This window comes from Poromitra crassiceps (genome assembly GCF_964638095.1).
Source record: "Poromitra crassiceps genome assembly, chromosome: 22".
Taxonomy (NCBI): Eukaryota; Metazoa; Chordata; class Actinopteri; order Beryciformes; family Melamphaidae; genus Poromitra; species Poromitra crassiceps.
The window spans coordinates 15,272,646-15,291,510 of record NC_139647.1 but is presented as its reverse complement, the minus strand read 5'-3'; the positions used below and the strand labels follow the sequence as shown (position 1 = coordinate 15,291,510).

The 18,865-nt window shown below is 47.5% G+C and overlaps 1 protein-coding gene across 1 annotated transcript in view; it reads right to left on the bottom strand.

The window, feature by feature from the left end:
• The window catches only part of cep170aa (centrosomal protein 170Aa), a 53,125-nt gene that overhangs the window by 15,373 nt on the left and 18,887 nt on the right, over window positions 1-18,865 (bottom strand). The window contains 5 exon segments of the mRNA XM_083658722.1: window positions 2,009-2,307; window positions 3,752-4,120; window positions 12,489-12,806; window positions 13,734-13,760; window positions 13,763-13,903. Coding sequence (XP_083514848.1) covers window positions 2,009-2,307; window positions 3,752-4,120; window positions 12,489-12,806; window positions 13,734-13,760; window positions 13,763-13,903 — 1,154 coding nt within the window.

The window sequence follows — 18,865 nt, the reverse complement described above, 5'->3', positions numbered from 1 at the left end:
GAGAGACTCACCCACCTCCTGGAATCTGGTAAGCAGCAATTAAAAAGAGCAATGAACTTCTGTCTCCCAGAATAGTGTAGCACTGTGTGTTATACGACCTGTGCTTTTAAAAATAGACTTTTGGGTTGCTGCTCTACTGACGATCGAAACAAAAGCTTCTCTACAGTTTTAACCCACTTTACATTTTCCCCTCAGTGTTATCCTCATATCTCTCACTCTGTCCACTGCGCCGGCCCTTTAAGACATCTTCTTCCTGGCTGTGAAAGCGTGTTGTGCCACACACACAGCACACACACCCACACACACACAACACACACACCCACACACACACACACACACACGCACAGCACACACACAAACACAGCACACACACACACACACACACACATACACACACACACACAGCACACACACACACACTAGGGGTGCACCGATCGATCGGCAAGCAATCCGTATCGGCCGATTTTGACCTAAAATATGCGATCGGCTGATTGCCGATATTTCGGCTGATTGCCGATATTTTTTTATATATATATATTTTTTTTTTTCACTAATCAGGCTTTCCAACGATATAAAATACAATGCCAATTGGTATTATTAAAGGGGAGAAATAATCGACCGAAATACCGTTTCCAAACTTTTTTTGAGGAGTTTATATATCGTGATCGGTGATCGGTGGATGATCGGTTGGGCAGATATTTCCCATAGGCGATCGGCAATCGGTGATCGGTGGCAAAAAACGTGATCGGTGCACCCCTAACACACAGACACACACACATACACACAGCACACACACAACACACACACACACACACACACACACACACACACAGCACAGGGATGCTGGATGCTGCTTTCTCAGCCTCCCTGGAGCGTTGCTTAATAAAAGCATGCAGTGCTTGATGGAGCACGTCTCCGCGGGGTGCTACCAGAAGCATTGGATTAGCCAGTGGGACACGCAGGATGGAGTAGCGTTCAGGGAAGGATAGCTTGGTTTTAGCGTGCTCTCGAAGGACTCGCTAATGCTATAAAAGTACCAACGCAGCAGGTAATGCAGGGACTATTAACTTTGCTCTGGCCTGTTTGTGCCGAGTCAAATACCTCTCTGCCAAACTGATTTAGTGCAGACTCCAACTAAATGATCTACTTTTAATTCGACTTGCTGCTGGTAGTTAGAAAGTAGCAAAGAAAGCACGAAATATTAATTAATTTATTTATTTTTTGCTTTCACGCTACACTTCTCTATTGATTCGTTTTAAATGACACAAATATCATGTCCGCGTGTGTTTGGCTAACAACAAGTGAGAGGACCTACGTGCATCTGAAGAAGAAGAAATCAATACTTTCAAAACTCTTTCTGTTAACTTGCCAAATCTGATAATAACCCCAGTATGATTTTGCAATGGGAGCTTGTTTATTGTGCTGACACAACATTTCTGTGGGCCCGGAGCCTCAAAGGGATATTGGATCCGGGCTGCTGTATAATGCAGAGCCTAGTTCAGTCAATGACTTTCACTTTGAAGTGCTGCCGATATTTATAATCACGTGTTTATGAGAAAAAAATAGTCCTCCCTACAGCATGAACAGGAAGTGAGTTCTCAGTCTATTTGTGGACATTTACAGCGTGTAAAGACAAGCTTTTCAAGATGACGTGATCATCTTCAATGCCTTCCATTGATAAACATATCATATATTATGAAATATATATGGTGCCCTTGGCTATGTCCATATAGTCAGCAGTTAAAACAGTAGCCCTTTCAATTCCATCCTTCTCTATAAAGTTATGTAATGGCCAAGATATATTATCTCCATATATATCCATATTATATATATATATATCTCCAAGATATGGCGAAGGACAGAAGTGAGCCAGCACACTGCATTGGGGTAGAGTAGAGGTAGTTGATAAGTGTTAGGTGTTACACTCGATAAAGTGCATAGTGTAGATATCTGTGTTTAGCCTCAAATAAAGCCTCTATCCACCTGCACACACCTGACCTTCTCCTACCTTGTCTATCATGCGCCTGGCCTCCTCCTCCTCTGGGTTCCTGTTCTCCAGTTCGATGGTGTAGGTCCCCTTGTCGCTGTGGTCGTCTTCTGGCCCGCCGCCGGCCGGCGCCGCTGGCCTCCCCGTGGTCGAGGCGTCCTCGCTGGCGCTGGTGGGCGTGACCGGGCTCCCCGTGGCCAGCCCGGTGCTGACCGAGCTCCGGCCCACACTCTGGTCCTCGGACCTCTGCTTGAGGAGCACGCGGGCGGCCGTGGGGGCGCCCGCAGCCACCGTAGCCGATATTGGAGCAGGACCCTTACCTACAGAGAGGTATGGGGTAGTAACTCATTTCTGTTTTGAAGGTCCAAGTTCACAACTATTGCTATGATACTAAATGATATACTATTTCCATGTATCATTGACACAGGAGATTAATTTAAAGTCCCTGGAAACCAGAAATATTTCTTTATTATTTAGCATTTTGAGTTAATCACATCACAGGACCCTATGTTAATAAGCCACCAGCCAAATTTGAACGATGATGAACGTCGCAAAGTATATAAATTTAGGTTTGACAGCCATGGCAAAACTCATGTGATTTCATTATTTTTTAGAGTGTATTTTTCCCGCGGAATGTGTGGGCGTGTCCCATCTACAGCAGGGAAATTTCTGTCTCTTGGAGAGCGCGAGAGAGGGGGGAGGGAAACGGAGAAAGAGATGAGTGCACACACCGTGTGTGTGTGTGTGTGTGTGTGTGTGTGTGTGTGTGTGTGTGTGTGTGTGTGTGTGTGTGTGTGTGCGTGCGTGCGTGCGTGCGTGCGTGCGTGCGCGTGCGTGCGTGCGTGTGTGTGTGTGTGTGTGTGTGTTGCTCCGCGGCTCGGAAGAGATCTCTCCGTTCTTTGCCTGAGTGTGAGAGAGAGAGAGAGAGAGAGAGAGAGAGAGAGAGAGAGAGAGAGAGAGAGAGAGAGAGAGAGAGAGAGAGAGGAGCGCATGGCTGAAACCCGACACCTTGCTAATCTCACAAGCACAGTGCTTGGCAGAGGCACACAGGGAGGGAGACGGACAGCGAGGGAGCGCTGTCACTGGGGGCAAAGAACGGACTTGCCATAGGTGGGTGGGATTGCGTGCGTGTACAAAGGTTATATAGAGCTTATGACGTCATAAGCTCCTACATTTTAGCACCTCACGCGCTGCTCTCTTCAATGAGGAAGTATGTTGTAGAATCTTGTAGAAAAGTGTCGATTTTAAGGCTTTGGGTTGAAAGTAATGCATAATAATTTCGGAGGCATATAATTAGTAACATAAGATCCTAAATAACATAGTTAGAACGTTTTTGTGGATTTTGGTTTCCAGGGACTTTAAGTTTTCTCCGATATATTCATGGTTTCAAGCCCAAAATGCTGAACTATTTTCAAGCAATATTCCACTCATTTTTAGCATGGGGGTTATTCTGACTTTTGACCGCCATGAAAATAAATATATACTATAACTAATCACCAAGATCAGATAGAACTGGGCGAGTTCGCACTGGATTTTCCTTCCCATTCATTTCATTGAGACCATGAAAATAGTCTGAAAATGTACACACTGGACATAATGTACACACTGGACATAATGTACACACTGGACATAATACTTTAGTTAACACAAAGAAGCTGTTCACTGTACATTTTTGGACTTGACAAGAGTTATATTCCAACACTGCAAAAAATAGAATAGAATAGAATAGAAGTTATATTGAGAATGGAATCACAATGTTGTTACCTGAGTCTGAGGCCGTGGTAGCAGAGGTGGAGATGCTGAACACCTTGGGGTGAGAGGGGGGCTGGGGGCACAGTCCCTCCCCGCCAGCCCCTGCCCCCAGCAGCGGTGCAGTCTGGGAAAACGAGTAGGATCGGCGTTTTCCTCGAGGGTTCTCCTCGTCGTAGAACTCGATCATAAAGGCAGTGCGGGTGCCGCTGGATCGGGCTGCGCTCGCTGGGCTGCCCCCTCCTCCTCCTCCTCCTCCTCCTCCTCCTCCCGCCTGTGCGTGTGCTGCCCTCAGGCGCTCCTCCAGGGCGTGGCGGCGGCTGGCGTAACGCAGACCCAGGCCGTTCTCAGAGTCGCTCTGAGTCCCGTCATCATGCTTGCTGCCTGCCAGGACACAAAACAACAGGAAACACTGGTCAGAGAACAGACTTAGTATGTATGATGTCATGATGGACTAGTATGTATGATGTTATGATGTTATGATGGGTGGGAGAAAAGCTGCTGTAGAACTACACAGAATTTCCATCCACATGACATTGTCTATTTACATTTCACTGCTATGGATTTGTTCCCTTAGGTTTACATATTCTACACTAGCTGGTGCTCTTATGCAGGCTCTTCAGTTGTCTGCTTGAAAGAAGCCACAAAGAAGAAAGAAACCATTACACGCAACCACATCGTGCTCAAAGTACATCCATTGTGGACACTGCAAACAAGAAACAATGGTGACTGTGTCAACCATAACAGCCACACTGAACTCTGAACTTTCAACTATGGCCTCTGTAGAAAAGGCCCTCTTGTGGATTCAAACCAGCGAACCAACGAACGATGATGTCACTGCAGCAGCATGTCATCACGGCAGGTGCACCTGCGATGTCACCGGTGATGTTATAGTTGTTGTGATGATGTCATCGGTGATGTCAGACTTGCTCCTGTGATGTCATCCTCTGCCCACTAGCTCCACTCTCCCGACTCTCTCTCCCCCGATTCTCTGTCCCACTGCCACGTACTGAACCTGCTGCCTGTGATCATCTGGATCAAACATCTCTGTGGTTCTGATCGATCACCTGTGGCGAGTTCCCAGCGAAATAATCCAGCATCAAACAAGCAGAAGCTACAACTTCCCTACAGCCTCGGTCTAATCTCTCTACTGTCAAAATGGCCTCTGAATCCACAACCGCCCAGATGATCTACCATGATATTGCTACATCTAGGTTTTGATCAGTGGAATCAGCATGTCCTCTCACTGCTGTGCCATGGCACACAGTGTGATTCAAGATTCAAGATTCAAGATTCAATATTTTTATTGGGTTAAGTCAATAAGCCAACGCTAAGCCACACATGCCACCCACAATGTTACTAGCCCCGCCTACTTCACTGAGAGAGGGGGAGGAGAGGAGGAGGCTGGACGAGAGGGTGTGGGGGTGGGGGTGGGGGGGGGAGAAGAGGGGAGGTGAAAGGAGAGTGGGGAAGAAAAGGGAAAGCTGAAGTGGGAAGGAGAGGGGGAGGGGGAGGGGGAGGGGGAGGGGGAGGGGGCCGGGGAGGGAGGAGAGGAGAGGAGAGGAGAAAGGACTACTACAGCTACAGTACTCGAGCTGACAGGCAGTCACACAATCAGCCAGTCAGAGCCAAGTAGTCAGTCAGTGAGTCAGTCAGTCAGTCAGTCAGTCAGTCAGTCAGTCAGAGCCAAGTAGTCAGTCAGCCAGCGAGTCAACAGTCAGCCACTCAGGGTATCAGAGACAGGAGGGGGAGGAGCCTGAGGCACTGGCAGCACCACACTATTCATCACATTCAAACACATTTTAAAAGGCCTCTAAGTGGCTATTAAACGTCGAGGCTAAATGTAGGCTACATAGCGTTTAACAGTGACAGTTTAGTAGATGTCTATCTCCTGGGGTAATCATTATCTTTGTCTTGTACATATATGGACTTCTCTGCTGCATATTTGTACACTGTATATAGTATACAGCCATTCAATATGTAATGCTGTGATATATTCACTGATTGGTGTAAAACGAGGGTATATATTATTATACATAAGCAAAAAGATCCTGGACCATATGAGAGCTCAAACATAGTTGAATGAGGTGGAGATGTTTGACTTGCTCTCTCATCATCATCTCCTGTAAGAACTATAAAAGTCTCCAAATGAATGGATAGAGAAATGGACAGAAAGCATCACGCAGGCACCGACCAAGATTTGATGGCTCTCTTTCCAGCCTTGTGTGAAGTAGTTCGCTACATCCAAAAACCTTGTAGGAATTTGATATTGTGAACTACGTAAGGATTAAAAACATCCAACCTGCACACTATAATGGTCCTGTTTGAGTACATTTAGTACAGAGTGCACAATCTGCACATAGTGTTTTTCTTTTTCAAGCATGTGTATTTTCACTATAACCACTGTGCAAGAGATCAATCAAACGGGGCTTGGAGAAGTGGACTGCCGCCCACTGTGCTTCCAGTCCCGTGGCTGAGTGGACTATAGTGGTTTGCCTGGGGAACTGTCCAGTGTCCACACCCTGTGATTGTATGGGTTTGAAGTGAACCAGCCTCATGTTCTGATGTCACATTTCTCAGTATTATTTTCATGAGGTTTCTGCTTTATTAGACATTACACAGGGGAGAATAGTAACAAACATGTCCAGTTCAAATGTCACAATATCACGAGTAGAGCCCGACCGATATATCGGTCCACCGATATTATCGGCCGATAACCGATATATCGGTATCGGCCGATATGTTGGCCGATATGCTGAATTTCTTTTATTTTGTCTTTTTTAAGACATAGACAACATGTTGTGTATATTTGATCTTTTTTCTTAATTCAAGTTATATTTTATATTTGTTCTATTTGTGTTTTTGTGGGGATTTATCATTATTAAATCCCCAGTGAAGTTTACTGTTTCATTGCATTGATGTCATTTTGGACAATAAAGTTTATTGATAAGCTGTAAAATATCCTGCCTTGCCTACATTACATATCTCAAGTCCTGTCAAGTCATATCTTTGTCAAGTAGGGATGTCACAATATATCGTCCTACAATATATCGCGATATCAAAACGTGACAATATGTATCGTTGAGATGAAATCTCATATCGCGAGAAAAAGAAGCTGAACATGGTGGCACTGATCTGCATCTGATCGCATGCTCGCTCTCCTTTTCATTGCTTTGTTTGAACAGACGAGGGACGTTACAGACACGGAGGATGAAAATGGTGAAATGACTCAAATTAGCGTGGAGGATGCCCCCTCAACTTACAAATCGACCGCAAAAAAATATTGTTAAAATATCGTATCGTATCGTCATCGTGAACTCAATATCGTGTATCGTATCGTGAACTGAGTGTATCGTGACACCCCTATTGTCAAGTGTTTGATATTTGAGGGATCATTGCAAAAACATTGTGTAATATAATGTGTATATTTAATATAAGAATATCGGCCGATATATCGATATCGGATTTTTTTTACTCCCTAATATCGGTATCGGCATCGGCCTCACAAATCCAGTATCGGTCGGTCTCTAATCACGAGTATGTGGTATGTGTATCTATCAGTCTGCTGAAGCACAGATTAACCTCTGCATTACTTCGAAAAATAGTAGTGTTGGACCAGAATATGCTATTCAGATATTCGTTCGTTGGGTAGGTATTCGGTTTTCAATTTTGGGATTTGGATATTGGTGTCTCCCCCCTCTTAAATGTAGGCACTTGTTAGACTGGCGCTAGGACCCCGGGGGCGTCAGTAGCAGTGGGGCCGGTCAGAAGGAGTGGACATGGAGGAAATGTTTTGGACAGAGAGGGAGAGAGAGGAAGGCAGTGGTGTGTTACAGTAGCTCCAGCAGAGAGGCAGATGAGCAGACAGAGAGAGGCACATTTCATGCTGGGTCCTGCAGACAAAGAAGATGTTGGCCGGAGAGAGAACAGAGAACAGAGGTGCTCTGCCCTGCTCGCCCCAATGAGTCACACCCGAGCTGGCCTCTGCGCACGCACGCACGCACACACACACACACACGTGCACACACACACACACACACACGCGCGCGCACACGCACACACACACACACACATACACACGTGTGCACAGTGAGTGCACAGTGCACACACACACACACGCACGCACACACACACACAAACACGCACACACACGTGCACGCACACACGCACACATGTGCATGCACACACACACACCCACGTGCACACACACACGCACACACACACATACATGTGCACGCACGCACGCACGCACACACACACACACACACACACACACACACACACACACACACACACACACACACTGCACGTACAAAGGTTAGGAAAATGTAATCCGTGTATATGATATCCCACAAGTTTTAAGCATCCACAATGTACTGTTAATGAATATGCACCATTAATGATACATTAACCGGCTACAATGAATCAAAGTCCTAAACAAATATAAAAAATAACTGTGCAATCTAAATAAGCTTACAGAGCAGCACAGCTCCAAACACTGTGATGTGAATGTTGCTGGCAGGGATAATGCAAGAATGAGCAGGACGTGACAACACAAGACAAACATCACAGTTCATATTGAAGGAACAGACTGATCCTCCATGTTGGTCCCTATAGCAACAAGAGAGAGACTCACCTGAAAGCGTGCAAATCAAAAGCCTTCCATCGGTTGCCTCTTCTTAATTTCCCCTCACTCACAGCCCACTCTGCCTCTCTCTCTCACTCTGCCTCTCTCTGCCTCTCTCTCTCTCACTCTGCCTCTCTCTCTCCCACTCTGCCTCTCTCTCTCCCACTCTCCCACTCTGCCTCTCTCTCTCCCTCTCTCTCTCTCTCTCTCTCCCACTCTGCCTCTCTCTCTCTCACTCTGCCTCTCTCTCTCTCACTCTGCCTCTCTCTCCCTCTCTCTCACTCTACCTCTCTCTGCCTCTCTCTCCCTCCCTCTCTCTCTCTCTCTCTCTCTCTCTCTCTCTCTCTCTCTCTCTCTCTCTACTACCTGACTTTGACACACCCAGTGCACATGCCTTCCTCACACATGCTTACCGGCAGATCAGTACCATGCATGCCTCAGACACACATGCAGCGCACAGTACACACACTCCTGTCACACAGTACACACACTCCTGTCTCACAGAACACACACTCCTGTCACACAGAACACACACTCCTGTCTCACAGTACACACACTCCTGTCACACAGAACACACACTCCTGTCACACAGAACACACACTCCTGTCTCACAGAACACACACTCCTGTCACACAGTACACACACTCCTGTCTCACAGAACACACACTCCTGTCTCACAGAACACACACTCCTGTCTCACAGAACACACACTCCTGTCACACAGAACACACACTCCTGTCTCACAGTACACACACTCCTGTCACACAGAACACACACTCCTGTCTCACAGAACACACACTCCTGTCACACAGAACACACACTCCTGTCTCACAGAACACACACTCCTGTCTCACAGAACACACACTCCTGTCTCACAGTACACACACTCCTGTCTCACAGAACACACACTCCTGTCTCACAGAACACACACTCCTGTCTCACAGAACACACACTCCTGTCTCACAGAACACACACTCCTGTCTCACAGAACACACACTCCTGTCTCACAGTACACACACTCCTGTCTCACAGAACACACACTCCTGTCTCACAGAACACACACTCCTGTCTCACAGAACACACACTCCTGTCTCACAGAACACACACTCCTGTCTCACAGAACACACACTCCTGTCTCACAGTACACACACTCCTGTCTCACAGAACACACACTCCTGTCTCACAGAACACACACTCCTGTCTCACAGTACACACACTCCTGTCTCACAGAACACACACCCCTATCACACACACGGCACACTCCTGTCACACAGAACACACACTCCTGTCACACAGATGATGCACGCGACACTCGTTTTTAGGAGGGTCTTTTCGTAGCGATTCTACCGCGTCGCTTCGCCCCTCCTTCCCTCCCATCTCTCTCTCCTCTCCTGCATCGCTGTGTTACTATAACAACTATCTCTCCAAAAGCTCTCTCCCCTCCCTCTCTCTCCTCCCTCACCCACCCACCTCCCTCTCTCCCCTCCCTCCCTCACCCACCTCCCTCTCTCCCCTCCCTCACCCACCTTCCTCTCTCCCCTCCCTCACCCACCTCCCTCTCTCCTTTCACTGCAGTCCAGAAACCCAGCCTCCCTCCCTCCCCCTTCCTGCCTTTCTTTTCCCTCTTTTTGCAGCAAATGCTATTCTCCCTACCTGCTCCCCTCATCTCTACCTGCTCCCCTCATCTCTACCTGCTCCCTTCATCCCATCCTCTTTACCTGCTCCCCTCATCTCATCCTCCCTACCTGCTCCCTTCATCCCATCCTCCCTACCTGCTTGTCTCCCTCCAGATGTCCACTGCTGCCACTAACAGGCATCCTTCCAGCTGTCCACCTGACCCCCTCTCTTTCCCCCCCTCTCTCTCTCTCTCTCTCTCTCTCTCCTGTGCCGCCTTACCCTCCCCATCTTTCCTCCCTCTTTACCACCTCTTCCTCGGTCCTCCAAATCTCTTGGGTTCTCTCCATTACCCTCCTGTCACAGCTACAGTCTTTTCTTCCACTTTTCTAATGCTCCTCTGTGGAAATCTCCCTCGTCAGCTGGTGCAGAGCAACCTGCACAGCTCAGCACAGCCCCCAAGCCCCACCTTGAACTGGAGAGACACTGCATTACATTAGTGTCTAGCAGCCAGCAAGTCAGTCAGCCAGTTAGCCACCCAGTCATCCATTAGGTCAGACATGCAGTCATCCAGCTGACATACATTTAGCGCTAACTCCAACTAATGAATTAGCTTTCCCGCCCTCCACTCCGACCCCATAGATCTCCATTTTCATCAGCCCCTACCCCCATACCTGTCAACATCATCATAAATTTGACCCCATTTAATTAACCCATGTCCGGCATGTAGCCTAGCATAGCCTGGCTTAGCGCCAAGCTCACTCTCTCTCTCTGCCTGCAGCATGTAGCCTAGCCTAGCCTAGCCTAGCCTAGCCAAGCCCATTCCCACAACTCCTGGCAGCAGGAGCCGGCTCAGCAGTTGGCAGCTTGCTGCAGGTAACGGGAACAAAGGAACACAGAGAAGCAGTGCATCGTACCGTCTGTCATAGCAACCAGCCTTACCCAGGATGCATTGCAACAAGCCCACAGATGAAAAGGGTGATTTAGATTATTATGCACAATGAGCCATGATCCAATAAGCCACATCTGAAGCTTCTAGTGAGGCTTTAACATACATGAAAGAGTGTGTTAGCATGTTAGCATGTTAGCATGTGTTTCTGCTCAGGAGATACTGTATGTCTGTACTCGGTGAGGAAGTCATATTCAATGGGGGAGGCAGGTGATGAATAGCAGTAGCCTCCTGAGCTTCTCCTCCTGAGCTTCTCAGGCTGAGCTGCTCGCTGGCTGAGCTGCTCGCTGGCTGTCACAGCAGCAGAGGTCTCAATGTTCCTATCTGCTAGCTGCTTAATCCTCCCCAAACCCTGCTCCTAACAAAGAAACAAGCTCTCTGTAGATGGTGCAGGAAGCCACAAATGGACCACTGAGAAAGAGTGTGAAACATTGTAATAAATAAAGTATGAGGACAAAAGCACCATACCAAAGAGTGTAAGTGAGAAGAGAGTTTTGTGAGAGAAAGAGGGGAGGAGAGGGGACAGGAGAGAATGGAAGTTATGAATGAAGAGGTAGGGAGATGGAGAGGATAGAAAGGTAAAGAAATGTAGAGAGACGGGGTTCGAGGAGTAGAGCAACGAAAGTGAAAAGAGCAAAAGGAATCGACACAAAGATACGTGGAACAAAACATGAACTAGAAGTTCACTCAGAGAGCGCAGACCCCCACCAAGGCTAAAGTGAGTCAGATCGGAACCCTAACCCTGAACCACCCACACCCCCCCTAGCCACTCCCCCTACCCACCCCTTGAACCCCAACTCTCTACAACCTTCCTATCCTTACCTACGGCCCTCTATTTCTTAGCCCCACCCACTTCCTGACCACGCCTCCTCCCACCACCCACATCCCCCTAGCCACTCCCCCTAACCCACCCCTCGGATACAGGCGGTGTCTCGTCATAGACGTGTGGTCAATGGGTCAGCATGGGAGAAAACCTCCCGTTCTCCCCATTCAGCATAGTTAGCATTTAGCCGCTAGCCCAGCCCAGGCAGACAGGATCAGGGATTCAACTCCCACAGCAAACGCACATCTGAACAGACGTCTATGTGTACCTGCTCTGGAATCCCCAATCCCGTAGTTAGTGTAGTAGAGCCGCAGCACCTCCCGCTGGTGAGTCAGCCCATTGAGATATATGGGAGGTCCCCCCCCCCCCCCCCACCGTCTAGTCTCACGCGCCAGCCGTGGTAACATTTTGTGGGCGTTCCTACACAGTCCGACTGCATCTATGGCCCCTTTTCCCTAGCCCCGCCCCCTGCCTTGACCCGAATCGGATCGGCGCCAAAATTTCGTGGGTTCTTCCTTGGCCCATGCTACACCCTTCCACCAAGTTCAATACAAATCGGCCCAGTAGTTTTTCTGTAATCCTGCTAACAAACAGACAGACAGACAAACGGCACGGAAAACATCACCACCTTGGCGGAGTTAACGAGAACCAGAGATGGTGAAGCAGAGCTACAGAGAATGGCTGCCTCTTTGACACAATCCAGCGTGTGAGAGAAATGTGAGTAAGGAACAACCTCCACCTTTGAGCCTCTTGAGATGAACGGGCACGTCGCTCTTGATGCTCTTGCTGTCGTCCTCCGTGGACTCGGCGCGCACCAGCGTGGGGTCGTTCTGCGCCAGCCAATCGGCCACCTTGCTCTCCGACGCCATCATGGCCGCCTGCAGCGTGCTCAGGTCCCGCCCTCCTCCTCCGCCTCCTCCACTTCCCGCGCCGCTCTTCCTGGAGCGCGAGGAGGAGCGGTGGTGGTCGGGCGTGAACTTTGACACGTGGTCTTTGATGGTGACCTTCCCCGGGGAGGTGCTGTCAAACTCTATGGTGAAGGAGGCGTGGCCTTGAGCTGCAGAATAGACATCGGAGTCTTGCAGAATAGACATCGGAGTCTTGTTACTTATGGTATCACTCCATTGTCACCCGTTATTACTGAGCTGAAAGGTGCTACATGTAGCATTTTTAAAGATGAATATAACTGTCAAATGAATTAATAATATAATTAAATAAATTTAATTATTAATTAATTACTGTAAACAAAGCCTCTATCTCACACCCGTTATTGTTATTGTTGGTGGTTTGTGTTTACTTTCTCTTTGGAAGTGATTTTTCCACCACCCGCCACAGAGCTCAACACAGTGACCCTTCTCTTTTTCTCAGCTCCCGTTCCATTTCATTTTCTCCATAGACGTTACGAAAAGTTCTTATAATAAAGAGTTTTACGCCCGGAACCAAACCAACCAGCCACCTACTGAACCATGAGCGACCATAAAACATTTCACTTGGAGCACAAACCAAAAAATAAAAAGAGTGAAAAAATAGATATTTTCGATCGTCACCCACCCCCCCCCCCCCCCCCCCCACACACGTTTTTATTTGTCAGCTCAGTGCGTTGGCTGCACCGGGGCGCGTTGTCCCGACACGAGAAGCCTTGTCAGCAGGCTCGTCGGCCGCGACACTACCCGCGCGCGGCGAGGGCTTTCACATCCGAGTATAAATGATGCTTTAAGCCAAGCCCCACTAGATGGCGCTCAATGTAAAATACAGTGCAGAGAAGACTAGGCACTGCCGATCTTCTCAGCAAACGTCTTAAAATGATGCTAATGTCTCAAAATTAATAATATGGTAATGATTTCATTCGAATGGAACATGAAGTTACTTTATTGATCATCACACAGCCACCGTATTGACACTCCAGACGGGTTTATCAAACTCTTCAGTGTTTTTAACTCGTTTATCTTCCAGAATAACAGAATGAATGAAAGGCTAACTTCACCTGCAGCAGCGGCAGCAGCGGCGGCGGCGTTAGCGGCGGTGCCCTCGGTGTCCTGTTAGTGGCCATGGTTCCCTCCTTGGTGGGGAGCTCAAAGTAACTGGGATCGTGGCCGGTGGACGCATGGAGGACGTCCTCTTTAACCTTCTCCCCTCGACGCGCCTCTCTGCTGTCTGCGGCTGCAAAACATGTCAAGATGATATGACTGACTCATACAGTATCTGTTACTTACCGTATGGTATTTGTCATCTGAATTTTCCCCAGTGCTCAAGAATTGTATGTCATATCTCTAAACATCTCTCGTCATAAATCTCCACTTCTCTATTTTTCAATACTTCGCTTCCTCAATATTGTGCACAGGATATCATGCAGTTGCAGGGAAACAATCTGTTTGGTTTCTTTTAAGAATTTAAACAAACAAACAAATTTTTTTTTGAAAAAGGTTGGTGACCCGAAACGTCAAAAAATATATTCTTATTGCAAGTTTGGACGGTTTTTACATTTTATGGACACTTCGTTCCTGTCCGATGCACCTGCCTCTCCTTCGAATGGTTTCTTTGAATAAAATCCATCTGTACCGTGAGCATCTATTCTGGAAAGACATCTATCGGTTTAATAAGATCTCCCAGTGACAGCTGAATACTGGGGGTCATTATCAGAAGTCGAAGGTGAAAGGTCAAGCTAGGCCCCCAATTCAATCAATGTCCTCTGACTGTGTCTCACCATTTATCAGAATTACTGTCTCTATCTGGAGGAGTGTGCAGCCCTCACAAAGCCCCCCCCCCCCCCCACACACACACCCAGAGCAATCTAGTAAGAGAGGGGCGTCAGCGGAGGACCAAAATGTGTGACTCATTAGCCAATGAACAGCCAGGAAGCCAGGAAAGGGGCTTGCGTTACTTTTGAATGCTAAAATAAAGCTGATAATGTACAATTTGATTCTTTAAACGTCTAACCCTTTCAAAGTACAACACAAACTGTCCATTTTGCTGCAACTCGACACTGCTGCTTAATCCAGGACCTTACTTCCTGGAACTCTTGAGAGTCAAAAAACTGGTCCATTGGAGTGAATGGAGATGTCGCGAGATGTCACGACTCTTCTATATATACGGCTCTGCCCCCCCCCCCCCCCTACACACACACACACACACACACACACACACACAGCAGCTGGGTTTACTTTGTGGCTACAATGAGCGATTTATGTAGACAGAAGCCGTTATAGAGAGTACATAATAAACGTGTTAACATTCATCAGTGTCGATGATTAAAACTACAATAATAATAATACCCACTGCCTGCAAAACATATTGAACATATTTGTGTGTGTGTGTGTGTGTGTGTGTGTGTGTGTGTGTGTGTGTGTGTGTGCCTCTGTAACGAGCAGGGCCTCTGTAACGAGCAGGGCCTCTGTAACGAGCAGGGCTTCTGTAACGAGCAGGGCCTCTGTAACGAGTAGGGCCTCTGTAACGAGCAGGGCCTCTGTAACGAGCAGGGCCTCTGTAACGAGCAGGGCTTCTGTAACGAGCAGGGCCTCTGTAACGAGCAGGGCCTCTGTAACGAGCAGGGCCTCTGTAACGAGCAGGGCCTCTGTAACGAGCAGGGCCTCTGTAACGAGCAGGGCCTCTGTAACGAGCAGGGCCTCTGTAACGAGCAGGGCCTCTGTAACGAGCAGGGCCTCTGTAACGAGCAGGGCCTCTGTAACGAGCAGGGCCTCTGTAACGAGCAGGGCTTCTGTAACGAGCAGGGCCTCTGTAACGAGCAGGGCCTCTGTAACGAGCAGGGCCTCTGTAACGAGCAGGGCCTCTGTAACGAGCAGGGCCTCTGTAACGAGCAGGGCCTCTGTAACGAGCAGGGCCTCTGTGGGCTCTGAATAGGATCAATGATACTTTCAGAAATTAGAGGAACCATCTGCTTCATGTTGCTGAGCAAATGCAGGAACATACGGTAAAATGGCAAAAAAAAGAAACAGAGAAACGGACTTTGCAGAATAGAGTGACTAGTTGAAAAAATGATATATATATATATATAATATATGTAAGGTGAGTGTTAATACTAATCATGGTTCGAATGACCAATTTGGGTTATGCAATCATTTTAGACCACCAAAGTACAACTTCAAGGCTAACAAGGGGCTGGCTAAAGTACAACTTCAAGGCTAACGAGAGCTAGCTGGTTGAATAGCATCTGGTTTCAAAGAGCCACAGGTGACAAAGTGAGTGAAAGTCAGTGAGTGAAACAAACGTGCTTCTTAAAAGCCTGTGAACTGATCTATTCATCAAAGCAGATGAGCAATTTAGAGATAGCGTAGTACTTACTTCAGAATAAGAGAATGGATTAGCTAATAACTTCCCCAGTGTCAGAGAGAGAGAGAGAGAGAGAGAGAGAGAGAGAGAGAGAGGGAGAGAGAGAGAGAGAGCGAGACAGAGGGAGAGAGAGAGAAGTCTGTTTGAGCACTGTGTGTATTATGTGTGTGTGTGTGTGTGTGTGTGTGTGTGTGTGTGTGCTAGAACAAGGGGGGGGAGGGGGGGCTGGTGCAATGGCGTAACCAAATCTGCCTGAGTGACAATACACAGCGAGGGTGGGAGGGGAGGGTAGGGGGTCTCGAGTCGACAACACAGCCTATTCACTGGGAGGGAGAGGGGGAGGCGTTCTTGCTTCACACACACACACACACACACACACACACACACACACACACACACGCACACACACGCACACACACAGATGCACACATGCATGCAGATTGCAGAATCCCTTCCCGCTCCAAACATCTCTATCTGTCTCACTCGCCCTCTAGCTCCCTCTGATGTTCGGCCAGATGATGGATGATAGAGGTGAATAAGATCTGAGATCTGATCCATGTCACCTCAATAAGTCACATGATAAACAGCAGCAGAAGCCCTGGCTGGTACAGCCGCCTCACAAACTAACTCCAAGGAAGTCAATGACTGAAATCATTCCAACAAGCCAACATGTGCTCTACTCACCCACTCCCGTGACTGAAGGACTCAAACCCATTCGCCCCCAAGTTTTGAAAAGCTTCCAGGGGTTTCAAATCACCCGGCCAACGCTCGCACAGATTGACTCCCAAATTGACAGTCCTTTTCTAATCGCGCTCCACAGCCAAACCTCTATGGGACGGCGTATAGAAATAGCTCTGGTGTGATCGCCTGGTTTAAAACGCCGATGAGAAAGTCTTCCTTTCTCCGGCGAGCAGGGAAGACTCTGCTGGTCTATCCGTCCAGATGTGACAAGAGATTTGAGGAAAAGCTTCAGTCTGCTCATCACCAAGCTGTTATTCTATTGGTGTAGCCTCTAATCCTGTTAGTCCTACTGCGACCCACCGCCAGTTAACAGGATCCCCCAGGCCAGTGGTCACTACACACACACACACGCACACACACACACACACACACACACAGAAGAAACCCTTTGTGTGCACTTGGTCATACGCTGTCAGTCACACAGGCATTCAATCTGCACGTGCACACAAACATGCGCGCACACGCACACACGCGTGCACACACACACACACACACACACACACACACACACACACACACACACACACACACACACACACACACACACACACACACACACACACACACACACACACACACACACACACACACACACACACACACACACACACACACACACACACACACACACACACACACACACACACAGTCTGGCCTGGCCATTGCCCCCAACTCAAACAGAGCAGATAAAGTGAGCTTGGGGGCATTACATGTACCATTTCACTACAGAGGCAAAATACTGGTGCATTTAGTGCATGCTTCAGCTTGACACAGCATAAGATCTATATGAACAGCACGTAGCGTAGCACGCCATTTTCACAATACAAACGTACAAAGACATTTTCTAAAATATAAGCTGATTCTGAAATGGGGGGGGGGGGGGGAATTGAGGTAAACTCAGTGCAATTAGATCTGACCTTCACCCAGTTAGATGTAAACTCGTTTGACCGTTGATCATCTACGCAGCAGTTCAATAGACAGTGGGTCTAGATTGGCTATCTGACCATTTTATGTACAGCACACATTTTGTTGGTGTCCTGCAGCAACTTTCCACCTCCAGTTGTTCCATTAAAAAGATGCATTGATTTCTGTGGCTGACATTTTCCACCATGCATAAGAGATTTATCACAACTTTTGCTCCAAGCCAAGCAATTAGAAATGCATTGTAAAATGTATAAAATGCGGGGTGGGTTGCATAAAAAAAAAGCAACCAACTTTCTTTAGCCCATTTTAGACGCAGTAATATACCGGCTTTTTCATACAAAGAGTTAGTGACAGCTGATTAGGTGGAGCTGCAAACGACATAGCTATTTATAGGATCAGCTGTGGACGCGAGCGATATAAATAGCACCCCAGCTGGAAACGGATTATTTTGCACCTTGATAATGATGTTGGTGCTTCCCACAGGCTGAAGTTTGACATTTTTTTAACCGTTAATTACTTTAATTTGTCTTTACATTTCGTCCAATGGAACTCAAATGACGGGATATGCCAACGGGGGGAAGGGGGGGCAGCATTTAGTGCACGAGCGTCCGGCATCACGTCAGAAAGAATGTAAAAGTAGGTCTTCAGCTTCAGGGCTTTCAAAATAAAATCCATATTCTAACGTTATTTTGTGTCATGCTTTACAGCCACAGTTTCACTCCATTATGTAATCTGAACATCACGAGTATTTCAATAAAAGGTTTCTGTTTCATTCGTTGAAATACTTTTCTTCTCTTCAAAAGGTGAGAATTTGAATGCTTTTCATTCTGAAAGCAAATCACGGTATTTCCGTTGCTAGTCTGGCTAACTGTCGCTGTTCTGACAGCCCAAATATTAGTGTTGTGTGTTTCAGAACGATAACGTCAGCTTAAATCTCTATACAGTGATTATTACATTGATTCAATGTTTATCCGGCCGTGACCATATCGTGCCTCCGGGGGAGCAGCTGAATGGATTGGGGAGGTGATGTGAAAGTGTCGATGTGGTTTACCTGTGTTTAAAAAAACATGTGTATAAGCAGTCATTTTGATTTGATTTCATTGCGGTCTATTCACCTTATGTTCAGACCTTACAGTGGGCCAAATTCTTCCGGGTCCTTTTAAC